General features: G+C 30.1%; 1 protein-coding gene across 1 annotated transcript in view; it reads right to left on the reverse strand.

The window, feature by feature from the left end:
* pix (ATP-binding cassette sub-family E member 1 pix) overlaps positions 1 to 13,947 on the reverse strand; it is a 42,237-nt gene extending 28,290 nt beyond the window's left edge. The window contains exons 1-3 of the mRNA XM_067276442.1: positions 13,890 to 13,947; positions 3,082 to 3,226; positions 812 to 897 (exon numbers count right to left, since the gene is read on the reverse strand). Of these exons, the coding sequence (XP_067132543.1) occupies positions 812 to 897; positions 3,082 to 3,190 (195 nt within the window). The 5' untranslated portion in view covers positions 3,191 to 3,226; positions 13,890 to 13,947. The remainder of the gene's footprint in view (positions 1 to 811; positions 898 to 3,081; positions 3,227 to 13,889) is intronic.
* Positions 13,948 to 14,142: the final 195 nt, after the last annotated feature.

Below are 14,142 nucleotides of genomic sequence, written 5' to 3' on the forward strand. Positions count from 1 at the left end.
ATTTTCCTACTTTTACTAAAACGTGATTTAAATTCAAAATATAATTCTTGGCTATCAAATCAATTATAAATTTTATTTATGTATTACATATATATTTCACACAAATTACAATTAAAGTTTTAAGTTAATACTATCAAATATATTATTATTATTATTATTATTATTCACTAATTTTATTCATATATTTTCTGATTTAATCATGGATAATTTTTATACTCTCAATACATTTCAAGTTACTCTTAGTATTGTTTTCTAATAGTAGAGTTACTGGCTAAACCTAAAAAAAAATCTTTTAAAATGCAGCCGTTTTATTATCTTTTTGAACATTTTCGGTCATTTGCAATTACCTTCCTCAAGAACAACAAAAAATTAACCAAAAACATTTGAAAAAATAATAAAACAGCTGCATTTTAAAAGGTTTTATCAAGGTGTAGTTGCTTTTAAGAAGTGCAGTTTGGAGAAGAGAGTTACTGGCTTAATTCTTTAAGCTCAAAAAATTTCTTCCTTCTATGTAACTAGAGAGAAAATCGTTTTTACCCTTCAGATTATGAGAGGAATTTATATATTGAAAAACCAGTCAAACAACTTACTCTTTGGCTTATTTTGTCCTGAATGAATTAATGTGAATTTGGCCAACCTCATGTTTAAAAGTTAAACTGATGAGACTGCACTGATAACACCTCAGTACTTCCCTAGTATATTCCCACAAAGCAATATTTATATTACACATTTCCTTTATTTTAATTCAGCTTCAATTTTTTCTATGCTGTATTTAACATCCAATTATTATTGATCATAAATTACACTATACCTTTACACATATACCACATCCTATACAAAGTTCTTCAGAAATAGCTGCAATCTTGTCATTTGGAGTTACTTCGATACATAATTTACCTGAAATAAATTTTTTAATTTTAATCTTATATTTATGAATCTACAATTAAAACAATGTTAAAATGAAATTTAAGATTTCACAAGAGAAGATATAAAGAATTATGATTTATGAAAGTGCATTATATAAAAATTCACAAATTAAGAAAATTATTCTGTAAATCAGAAAAAAACTGTTTTTTTTTTTTTGCATGAAGTTTGTTAAGAAATGAGTAAAGTGTAAATATTAATATGCTTGAGTAAACTGCATATTATAGAAAAGACAATATCCAAATCCATAATTGATAAGCATAATAAAACACTTACCGTATTTTACGGACTATAAGACACTATGGACTATAAGACGCACCTTAATTTTTAAACAATTTTTAAAAAAAAATACCTATAAGACGCTATGGACTATAAGATGCACCTGAATTTTGGAAGCAATTTTTCAAAGAAAAAAGTGGGTATTATAGTCCGTAAAATATGGTAATTAAAAAGTGTAAATATTATGGAATAAGATACCTTATTCCATAAAACTCCTCCATTAAGTTTTTCATAATTAATTACATATGATAAAATGAAGTGAAATTTGTAATGAAATTTACCTATGAATATTTTATGTAAAAAATTATTTTCTGAAAAATTTGAAAAGAAAGTTATCTGTAAAATACAGTTCAAAAAACACTGATAACATGCAAATAATAATGCAATTTAAATTGATATTACTTCTTGAACTAACAAGTTTTATTGCACTTGAACTAAGCTTTTTATATACTTCATGTTATGCATTACATTTATCATGTGGTCAAAAATAAAAATAACTGCTGTATGTCTAAATTTTTTTTATCATTTGTGTTATTTCTACTTTATATATCAAATAAATAAGAATAATGATAAAAGTAAATGCTTAAAATAATCTTGAAAAAATTTTAATGTTGATAATATCTAATGATGTGTGTTCAAGAGTTAATTTGTTCAGCTCATATTCGTTGTAAAGAACTTTACATTGAAAAAAACATGCATTTATTTTATTAAGTTAATATTAACTTTTTTATTACAGATTCTAAAAAATTAAAATAGTTTAGCTCAAAAATAAAATTCATTCTTAATTTTATTTTATTATTTAAATAGATAATGTAAGTGTTTAAATTTATTCATGTTAAAAAATAATGCAAAAAGTCTTTTAATTAACATGTAATTAGTAAAAAAGCAGGAATTCAGAGTAGGGGTGAGCAACGGATTGTTCTAATAATCTTAAAAAAAAATTAATCGTTAAATGACATACAAATACCAGACATGTTTGTCCTGTACACTTAACATTGTACCCTTTGCCACTCCACCATACCTAAACTATGGCACCTTTCTCAAATCTCTCTCTTCAATGGCATTATCTACAAGGTAAGAGCTTTAATTTGATACCTGAACCATATTTAGTCCCAACCATTCACTCAAACCCTCTTTAAATTAATATATAAATTTCATTTTGCTTATTTTATAATTACATCTATTATGAACTGCTAAAATAAACAAGAAACAAATGGAATGTTTAAGACAATATCCTCTAACATATACTAGTGCTGTGTTTTTAACAGCCACTACAGACATGCAGTTTATATGAATGTTTTATTTCTGTTCTAACAATATTTCATGGTATACACACTGATATGTTATCTACAAAAAAAATTATGGTAATTTAACTAAAATGATATACTTTTAATTTTGAAATAATCCTGAGAAAGGTATGCACGAGAACTGGTTTTGTTCCTGATGAATAGGCACTGCCAATTATTCTAAAATATTATGTTTCTTCACACAGATTATTTTCTAATAAACTTAAATTATTATCTATTAAAAAGCTTCTTGTCTTTATTACTAATTTTACAAAATAATAGAACTAATGAATCAGGCTTATAAGCCTGATTCATTAGTTCTAGTTAACTATTATTTTGTAAAATTAAATTATTAAAAATAAGAAAAACAAAATTGTTGCTAAAATTTAAGTATTGGATAGTATAATTGGCTTGTCTAGTTTTGCTAAAGATTACTACTGTATTTATTTTGCTATGGCTTGTGCCAAATTGTATTCAGGACTTATGTAACTTATAATAAATTAATTCCTACAATAAACAAATTAACTGCTTGATTTGCTACCTTAATCAAATCACATCTGAAACAATTTAGTAATAGTCAAAAATATCTTACCCATTCTAACAACTGGACAAGATTTCTTACATTCCTGTTTACATCGTTTTGGCTTACACTTGTCACTATTAACTATTGCAATTCGAGTTAATTTATCCTGTGTTGCCATTTTTCTAATATTTCTCTTTATCAAAGAATGTCAAAACTATAAGAAACAATAAAAACTGCATTATTGAATTATATAAAATTAAAATATATACATGTAATTTAATTTGTTATACATTATAATTAACCATAATTTGATTCTTCTTCAAAGTTTCTTACAGGTAAGTTTAAATCAATTCTAATAAAAAAAACTTAAGTGATACAGGGTCCAGCAGGAAAATAAATGATCATAATAGATGTTTAACTTTGGAATATTTATTAACAAATTTTCATGTACAAGATTTCAAACAACATAGTTTGTCTTTCATGTTTTGAAGACGACATCATTGCAAGTGACCTTCATTCATGTGCAAACTCCTTTCAGCTCTTCAAAGTGTCATATTCTCACAGTGCAGTGCAACATATTCTCAGGTATGTTATTGTTTGCAAGACAAATTTTTGCCACAAGAATTTCAATATTTTGTGAACAAAGAGCATGGTATATGAAGATCATCCATATATATATGAAAACAGATTTAAAAAGTCAATGAAAACTGATAAACAGAAATGGTTACTTTGTCACCTGGCTAGTTCATCTGGTGAATTGACATGTCAAAATATTTAAATTATAAAGCTCTATTCCCATTAGTAAAAGAGTAATGCAGAAATAAAGATTAGAAATATTTTCTTATCTCTGTAGTATAGTCCAGAAAAACATATGAAAAAATATTTTAATTTTATACTGTTGCAAGCAAAAATGGTCCACCAGTGGCCAAGCAGCTCCATTCTCTGAACACTGGGAATTCAGTCATGGGTTTGCACCTTGCTAGGATGGGCTGGCCACATGGAGTTTTCCAGGTTTTTTCCATGTCTGTAATGCCTGAATAGGGACCAGTTACCCTTAAAAAGACCTCCCAAAAGGCAGATCGTCCAAGTGTTGTATTGCTGTAACTTAACAAACAGGCAGGAACAGGAGTTGCTAGCCAATAAAAAATAAAGACTGTTCTGATGTTTACAGACCAACAAGGCAGATACAACAACGAAAAATATTCACTGCTTACAAGGAAATGAAAATATACTGCTATATTAGAAAGCTTCTTGATAATTTAACTTTCAAACTGATACATAAAAGGTTAGGAATTTAAAGTATTTATGCACTTTATGTCAAAAATTTACTAATGAATTAACAAAAAATCAACTTGCTAGTGCTTTATACACACACTATCAGACAGCATTAAAATATTTTTTATAATGCAAAAAATTGTCAACAGGTTAGTGAACATCTTGAATTTGGAACAGAACATACTATGAACAGTACAACACATTCTCAACATTCAAACATTTCAAATTCACAACAGAATTTGAGACTTGCAAATACAAGAAAAATCAAAAATTTAAAACTGCACATAGTAACATTCTGTTCCAAATTCGAGATTTTCATTAGCCTGATGACAATGATTTTGTATCATTGAAAGTACTTGCATTATAAAAAAAATTTTAATACTGTCTGACAGTGTGAAATATTTGGTGAAGTTTAACATTGCTATTGCTTTCAACATTGTATTGATACAATCTTCAGGCTAATTCAATCAAATGCTGAAGACATACCATTACAAATTTACTTGATTTTTGAAACAATTCTAGAATGGAATACAAAAATTCAAACAGCCAACTTTAACATATAAAATTTGAATATTTTTTTGAGCTAGGTTTTAAATTGTAACATACAAATACTAATGAAACTTTAATCAAATGCACAATACAAGATTAAATTGTTACAGTGCTCGAATCTTTATAAATTATAACTAGCTACACTTAAAAGTAAGACATGATATACCCCAGCGTATAAGTATAAAACTGGAGCTAATAAAAGATATTCAGGTCATTAACCCCTATGTTTCACTATTGTCTCCAAAAGTGAGATTGATGAGTCAAGCAAATGAAATGGCTACAGAGGTTGATGGTTGTGATATGCAGTCTTCCGAATAAACAAAATGTTATGTTTCATACACAAACAGAGAAAAAGGCATCCAACCACAAGGATTCACTGCCAGGCTCCAGAACTCCATGCAATTCCATGTTTATTGCCTGGAGTTCATGGTTTGTCTGTCATGTTTGATATCATCCTGATGCTCCATTAACCTAGTTGAAAGCATCCTAGACATTGCTCCAATGTACAGAATTGTGGTAGCATCAGAACCTTGTCTTAACAGAATTTGGTAAATCCCCAATCTCTCAAGAATAGTGTGTGGATTTCTATCCTTACATACCACTCTCTGTAGAAAGCTGTGGTTTGATCGATAGATAGTGCTCATATTTTTCAAACAAGTAAAACGGCAAAGCCGTATTTGGGACAAGACTATGTCTCGGAGACTCACTACTAAGCGGAATCACTCTGACGCTCAAGGCGGGTCTCGTTCTCATTCTTCAATCTTCTTTGATATCGCTGGTTTTGAGCATAATCGTTCAAACTTCGCCGACCATGTCCACGAGTTCATCCACAATGCATTTTCAGTGAAATTAACCTATTCATGTCGAAATTTCTTGCTGTTGCATGTCGGCCAGGGATGAATTTTTGTCGATGCCTAACAAAAATTTCCCATTTTTGAAAAAAAAATTATGGCTATTGTATCGTCCGAAATTTTTTTTTTTTTTTGTACAAACAATATACAGTTTAACCCGATTATAATGACAACCTTAATATAATGTCTTTAGTGGCATAGCTAAAATCTGTATGTGGCACGTCCTACTTTGTCCGTGATGTCCACATCTTTTGTTCTTCCAGTAAAAATTAACTGAGAAATGATCCAGGCTAATAATTTACTTTATTTGGATTGGCTGCGCGATATTTACAATAGCGTCGAGATATAATACAAATCCAAGATTGGCATGGCTGTCCACTTGAAAGATTAACTAATGTGAAGTGAAAAGCTCTCTCTCCTCATTGGAGTTCGGAAGCAAAGTGAGGTCAGAGGGCGAAGGTCACACGATAGCACCCTCTGCCCTACATGTCAAATTTTTTATTGGTCCCATGATTTTAGTATACTAGATAATGTTAAAAAACCCACTTGTAATGACATAAAACCCGGTTTTAACATCATATTTAAAACACTTCCAAATTTACAAAATAAGATTACAAATTTTATTTAACAAAGAAAATACTATGTATTCAGTCCTAAGGTCAGAGTTCACTTCCTAGAATGACTGTGAGTGGTACTCTCCCAACATGACTTCAATAGGGTGAGGTGCCTGTTTTGCCTGTTTGTAGAAGAGGGTCGCCATTTTGTATTTTATTTTGACTTGGTTCTCGGTCCCGACTACCTACAAATCTGGATTTTTTTATGAGCAAATGATTTGGGCACCTAATACTCTGCCAAATTGCAACTCCTGACATGTACAGTACTCCTTCATACCTCTAAGCTGGTAACACAAGCTGGCAGTACGATTTTATAAACAAAGACAGTCTCGTCAATAAGAAAATAATTGAATCATCCCATTTTTGGAACTCCACATACCTAAAATGCCCATGGAGCTTGCCTTCAGAACTTATCACAAATTTGATTTGCCCCTTAATTATTCCTATCATATCTTTCCAGCAATCTCAGTATGTAAATACAGCCACTAGTTCTTTATCATATTCGCATTTTTCATGAACTATAGAGGGCGCTGAATTTTTACAAAATGGCTACTTTATCTGGGTCGCTTGTAACTAGTAATGTAAAATTAATCATATATTACTGCCCGATATAATGATATATGCTGCTTGTAGCTGTTTATCGAGAAATTTTATAGTAGCAGAACAATTATTGCTAGCGGGATACGTCATTATGTGGTATCGAAGCAAGTGAGCGAGATCGTTCTATGCATATTTGTGCCCTTTGTGTTAAAAACATCAGCTTTGACATTGTCCTATCAGGGTTAGATTTACAAGTAAAAAGCTATGTAAATTGTTGCTTAGGCTTCGACTTTCAAGGAGCCTCAAACATTTGTACAAACAAAAAAAAAATTAAAGTCGAATTTTGTAATAAACATTTTTTTACAAACCAACAAAACATACTTTACTTTTTATTTTGTGTAGTATTTCGTTAATTTTTTTCTAAGAATTAACGTAAGGTCTTTTTTTTTAAAAAAATGATAAAACCAATTTTAAAAAAGATTTTTAAAGGAATGGGTATAAAAATTTAATTAAATTCAGTTATAAAACAGAAGACTAGTGAAACCTCACATCTTTTTCTTCCAATAACCGTATTGAATCAGAGAGATAGTCTGATTTAATTTTTTTCTTTTTATGATTGACTTCTAAAATTGTGAAGGGTTGGTAAGGGGACTTACATTCAGCTTAAGGCTTCGAAATGCTTAAATCCGACCCTGTGTCCCACACAAAATAACTGGCATTTTAACTTTAAGAAAATATCTTTTAAAATTGACAGCATAACTTGTTCGTGTAAAGTTGGACAATCGGGAAACTGCCAATTCTTAAGTCTAATTCACTCTTTCACAATTCGGAGAAGCTCATAAATATAACCGACCGATTTCCGAATAATCATCTGTTTTTCGTGTGAGAATAGACGAAAACTTATATTAGGCTCCCGTAAATCTTTGAAATTGCAATTTGGAACGCAACAGAAAGCTTTGCTTTTTCTATTGTTATTCATATTTACTGCTGATAATACACAAGAATTAATCAAACGACCCAGATAGAATAGTTTTGTTTTTAAACACCAGAGGGCGAGCATCCGGTGAAAAATGCAAATAGTGTGTATATCCACTAACTTGTAAGAAGTAAGCACTGAAAAATGTAGATGTTGGAAAGCCTCCCTCTGATGACGATGTTTTACAATTTAATTCGTAATTTCGTTTCGTCTGATGGTTCTTTTCATATTTTATGATTTGAAGACAGAGTTTGCTCAAACAGAGACCACCATTTTTAATTCTGTGTTTAAGACAATACAATTCCGGCAACAGACCTTCCTTTCGAAGCTACTAGCCGCCAAAAACGCTGAAAAGTCTTTTTAAAAAACACAAAATTTTCCAATTAAAAATATAAATTTTCTAAAATTGGAGAAAATTTATTTAATCTATTTAATTTAATCTAAATTTTAAATTTTCTAATCTATATAGTGTATTTATTTCCTTCCTCTCAATTTATTATAAATAAAATGAAATTTATTAAGATTGTAATTACAAAAATTGGTAATAGTATGCACAAGTTTTCAGATTGTTTTTGAATTCTACCACAAGAGGGCGTATGTCTTAGCAACCATTAATATACTACTAGTTGTTAGTGTAGGTCTGCAGTTTTTAGTTTTTCATTGGTGTCATGCCTTATAAAACCAGTTCAGATCGATATTGTGCAGTGGTTGGTTGCGATGATGGCCAATGTATTCTTTATAAGTGGTTTGAAAGCTGTATGCAATGTACAGTACAGTACAGTACACACAAACATGTTGCATCAAGATTGACCATGTATTCAACCAACCACTCAATCCATTCATTTCCATGTGATAAAAATTAAGAGGAAAATGGGTAACCAACCATGCATGTACAGTACATCCAGCTAGATAAATAACTTTGTCATCATAAGACACCCAAGTCCATACAAAATGATTACTTGAAGATAAGGTTTGTGATGGCTCTACATTTATCTCAAGGACACAAGTGTTTTGTGACTATTTATTAATTAATTAAAATTTCACCTGCTTTACCACTTGAAAAATAATTATGAGAGTAAAAACTTCTATAATTAAGCATTTCTTGGTAATCACAGGCTTTATTTTTAATATTCAAATATAGCTGAATACTCCAAAGGTGGCATTCTCTCATGTCATTATTCCAAAATTTTATAGTACTAATTGATGAAAATAAATTTAAAAATACAATTTTGTAAAAGAAACTATGCAAAAATCCAAAAGTTCTGCATTAGACTTAATTCTATAATATTCTGTAAATATTTTGGACTATTTTATGAATTAAATCAGGGATGGGCAACCTGTGGCCCGCATTCATATATTTTTGCGGCCCGCGACGCATAAAATGTGAATAAATATATCAATTTCCCAGCTTAAGGAAATATGCAATAAAATTCAAACATTATTTTTACAACTTATGTATGTGAATAGTTTTTCCCGCAATGAATTTAGTAAAAATTAAAACAAAAACCGGCTAACAGACACATCGAAACTAATTCAAAACTAGCAGCGACGAATATTTAACCAAATATTTCCAATATATTATGTTTACATCAGTTCCAGAAGCTAAATTAAGTATACCTATGATAATTTATAATTATATATGAATAAATAATTCTGATTTACCAACATTTTTTTTTCTCTTTCTCTTGTATGAGGCCCGCATCAGTTCAAAAGTCTTAAAATGCAGCCCTTACATAGAAAAAGGTTGCCCATCCCTGAATTAAATGATGATATAAATATTTCCTGACAGATGATAACAGTGGAATATTAGTAAAATTACAAAGCAAATTTTGCCAATTATTTTCTAGAAATAACAAAATAGGATTGATGTTTTCTTAATTTTACTTTAAATTTTTATCAGTTTTAATTAAAAGATATTTCCCTACAATGCATGTAGCACACTTTTTTTTAACATTAAATAAAATTTAAATTTGTGTAAAAACAATTGAAAATACTTTTTATAATTTAAGATATAAAAATACTTACAATTCCTAACAAAGTGGACATTATGAACAAATTTCTATTAGTAATTTCAAAATCATTTATATTTTCAATTCTATAGTTCTGCAGTTTCATAGTTCTTTGGTATCTTAATGGCGGCACAACGGTGATGCTACAGTATGGGAAAATACATGAACCTTCTCTGAAGACTTGTGTATACATCATCATCAGGCTAGGAACTTTAAAACCATTTTCTCAATGATCATCTTCGTTAAAATGTGTAAAAATGTTTCCATCCTGCATCTAGGACATGTTACTTTACACCTCAACTCACCTATTTAACTCTAAGCTCTGAAAACATTTTCTATTTATGTACCTAAAGACAATTGTTTTTACCCTTCAGGCTATAGGAACTAGTATAGAAAAATCTGTCAAATAACTTTTCCATCGGTCAATTTCATTTTGAATGAATACGGCCAATTTTTGGTTTAAAGTTAAGTTAAAAACATGGATACCATCTATCCATCAAACCCTCCATATAGAGGTTGGTATGCCATGATAGTGACCCACACACTATTCTAGAGATTGGAGATTTACCAAATTCTGTTAAGACAGAGTTCAGAGGTTACCACAATTTTGTACTTTGGGGCAACTTCTAGGATGCTTTCAACTAAGCTAATAGGGCATCAGGATGATAAGAAACATGACAGACAAATGAACTCCAGACAATAAACATGGAATTGTGTAGAGTTCTGGAACCTGGCAGTGAACCTTTGTGTTTGGATGCCTTTTTCTCTGTGTGTGGAATGTAACATTTTGTTCATTTGGAAGACCCTCCATATCACAACCAAAAACCCCATAGCCATTCTATCTGCTGGACCCATCAATTTCACTCTTCGTGGAAGAAATGAAACAGCTTAGATGTTAACAATGTTCACTTTCCTTCTTATCACCCTCTGAATATCTTTTATTACCTACAGTTTCATATTTGTACACTAGAGTACACCATGTCTTAGTTTTGTAAGTTTAGCTAGTTATAATTTATAATGATTTACATTCTCTAACAATTTAATGCAGATAAAAAACTCTCTAACCTTGAAATTATCCCAGCATACTGATGAAAATCCAGAAAAACAAATGTTTTCAGTCTATTTCTAAAGGAGGATGCACACATGTGGCATGACAAGGAAAAGTGGTGTCGCAAATGCATCTTGGCCATGCGACAGCACAACCACACGGCAATTTGCTTACATTTCAACACATGCATTCAATATTCGAGATGGTGAACAATACCGACATACCGACACTGCCACTATCCACGTGTTTACAAATTTTGTTTTGTACAGCTTGCTTATTTAGTTAGAAGATTTTGTCAAAGATTCAAATGAAGATTTTGGATTAAAGATATTTTCTTGGATCGAGAAAGAACTGGTGTACAAAATAAGCTTATTCCTCGATTAAAAATACTATTTTGAGTAAGTTTGGTTGTTTTTTCCTTTGAATTAAATTATATATTATTTGTGTAGAATTTGTGTTAAATTTATTATCCTTTCCTCTTTATTCTGATGTTAGTTATCTCGGTTAAGCACGTCAAACTTTCTGCCATTAAAACACCATGTGATTGTATTTTCTCACATGACTACCAGACAAACTGTTATTGACTGATAGAAATGCGTATTGGCAGCAGTCGCCACAAAAGATAGAATTCAACCAACTTTTGTGGCACAAGAAAAGCAGCACAAAATTGACTTCTGAGGAGAGAAAAACTGGCATCATTCTGCTGCTTTTCCTTGCTGTGGCATGTGTGTGTCCTCCTTAAGACCTGCTAACAATTTAATCTTGCATTGTGCATTTAGCTAAAGTTTTATTCAGGGATTGCACTGCATAGCACCAAAATTGCACTTGGCAATATTTTTATTAAAGTGACAATAAAAACCCTAGTTTGCTTATTTCAGCATTCAGCATAAAATTGAATCACAAAGCATATTTCAGTAAAAAAAAAAGCAGAATGTCTAGCTCCTGTGCATCACATACCTAGCAATTTCATGACGTCAAACAACAGTTTGAACAGAAAAGTAGGAAGTGATGTTGAGAACTAAAGACAGTTTTCATGCAATGCCACAAACGTTTCCAGAGTGGGAATTTTTTTATCGACTAACAGAATATTTTGGGGTGACTTTTTTCAGTAGACTAAAACAAAAATTTTGATATGACAGAACATATAAAATACTGTTTAAACATTGTGATCAAATGTGTTATTTGGAATTATTCATAAAAAATTATTCAAAAATGATTCCTACTGCTAACAAGGAGAGGGCAAAATGTTAGTCTCCGATTCAAATAAAACATGGTGAGTGTGTATCCTTAAAAACAAACAGCTCCTTATCCAAATAATAGTACCCATTTCTCAAGAATTTCCAAAAATAAGCCACTGAAAATTGAGTGTTTACCTTATAAGTCTTTGGAAGTTTCAAGTCTCTGAGCAACAACAGCCATGTAGATAAGATGCTAGGCACTGAAGCTAGACAGTGTAGATTTGGAATTTTAGTTTAGTTTTTTTAATGTGTAACATTATTTTATTTTTTACCACACTATTAGCATTATTATTACTATCATCATTCTTCACATTTAAAGCTTATAAAACAAGAGATTAAAAACTGTGACGCCATTTTCTGTGTAGCAAAAACAAGTCTGTAGATTTAACTCTTTTACATTGTTAACTAAAACTATTTCTCCACATTTTATTTTCATTCATAATTACATACTATGTCCTTACAAGTGAATAAGCTTCAGACGTTACTGCACACGGACAAAAAGACAAATGATATGAAAAAAGGGTAGAATAGTCACAGCAATTTATTTTTAATTATTAATATTAATGACAATTTCCCATGCACTCATGTTTGTTACAGTTCAAATATCACAATATCACCATATCCAAAAATAAATAAGAAAAAATAAAAATTTTATTTAACAAGGTCAAAGAGTGCAACTATGCAAACACAAGAGAGCAAGAACATGAGGTGAAAAGAGATGACGACGTTTCACGCTCTGGTCTGTGTGGTCGTAATAAATGAGAACAAGAAACGTCATCATCTCTTCTTGCCACATATTCTGGCTCGCTTGCATCTGCATAGTCACACCCAAAGAGTCATCCTCTTTAATGTTATCATCTGGTTATTGTTATCAAAAGTTGCAAGTCTCAAAGGGATCATAATAAGCAGACTTCACTGTATCACAGAATGGCTTCAAATAGTACCATATGTTATTTTCTACAATGACTACCATATCATTTTCTAACCGAATATTAATAGTAACTTGTAGCGATATACAAGTAATTATCAGTCATCCCAGATACAAAAACTTTTATTAAATGAAATTTAGACTTAAATTCTTTTGTACAGACCTATTAAAAATAATTTTTTTTTTTAAATTATTAAGGAAAGCACTTAATTTTATAAATTCAATAAAAAAATCAACACTTAATTTATAAATATAATAAAACAAAAACATTTCGGTATTTAATTGGAAATATAAGAAATATACTTTTTATATAGATCGTCCACAAAAATTGTTTTTTGTCTCTTCTAAAACAGCAAAAAAGATTTAAGAAAAACGCCCAGTGTACGGCATGTGTGAAATTACACAGTATTTTTATATTACATTTTCGAATAATTTCGATTACCCTCATACGTCTAAACAATATGCTTTAAAATAACTGATATTCAATATCCAGTTTTTCGTGTCGACAAAGACACAAGAGTGAAAACCGGATATCATTAACTCCTTTTTTGTATACCTATACCTTATTATAGTACCAAATATATTAATCAATTGCATACTACGTATATTTGCCATATTAATATTATCTTTCTTTTTATAATCTTAAAGAATTCCTAAAGAATTTCCAGTTAAAATTTTTTCCTTTCATTCCAGATGTCGCAAAGAAATAAGAATTTCAATGAATATTTCATTTCGGCATATTCGTATTGATTAAATAAAAGTAAAAAAGTTAGTTTTTACTAAAATAATAAACATATTACTACTACTCTTATGTTAACAAAGATTAACAAGATTCGGCGAGATACTTACAATATTATACTTGCTGAGAGCAACACGTGAACAAAATGGCGACTTGTAATGTTGCCATCTGGATGGAGTTATTTAAATAAAAATTTTAAATTCATTTCATATATAAAAAAAAGTCAACGTAGACTAAATATTATTATTTACGTATAACAATATATTGAAAATTACATTTTAAAAAAATTCTGTGTTTCTGACTCTTTCAACACTGTAGATACAAAGAGAGCTTTCTTTTATCGTTAATCAGACTCATAGGGGT

Source organism: Centruroides vittatus, unplaced genomic scaffold (assembly GCF_030686945.1).
Source record: "Centruroides vittatus isolate TY-2023 unplaced genomic scaffold, ASM3068694v2 contig_694, whole genome shotgun sequence".
Classification (NCBI taxonomy): Eukaryota; Metazoa; Arthropoda; class Arachnida; order Scorpiones; family Buthidae; genus Centruroides; species Centruroides vittatus.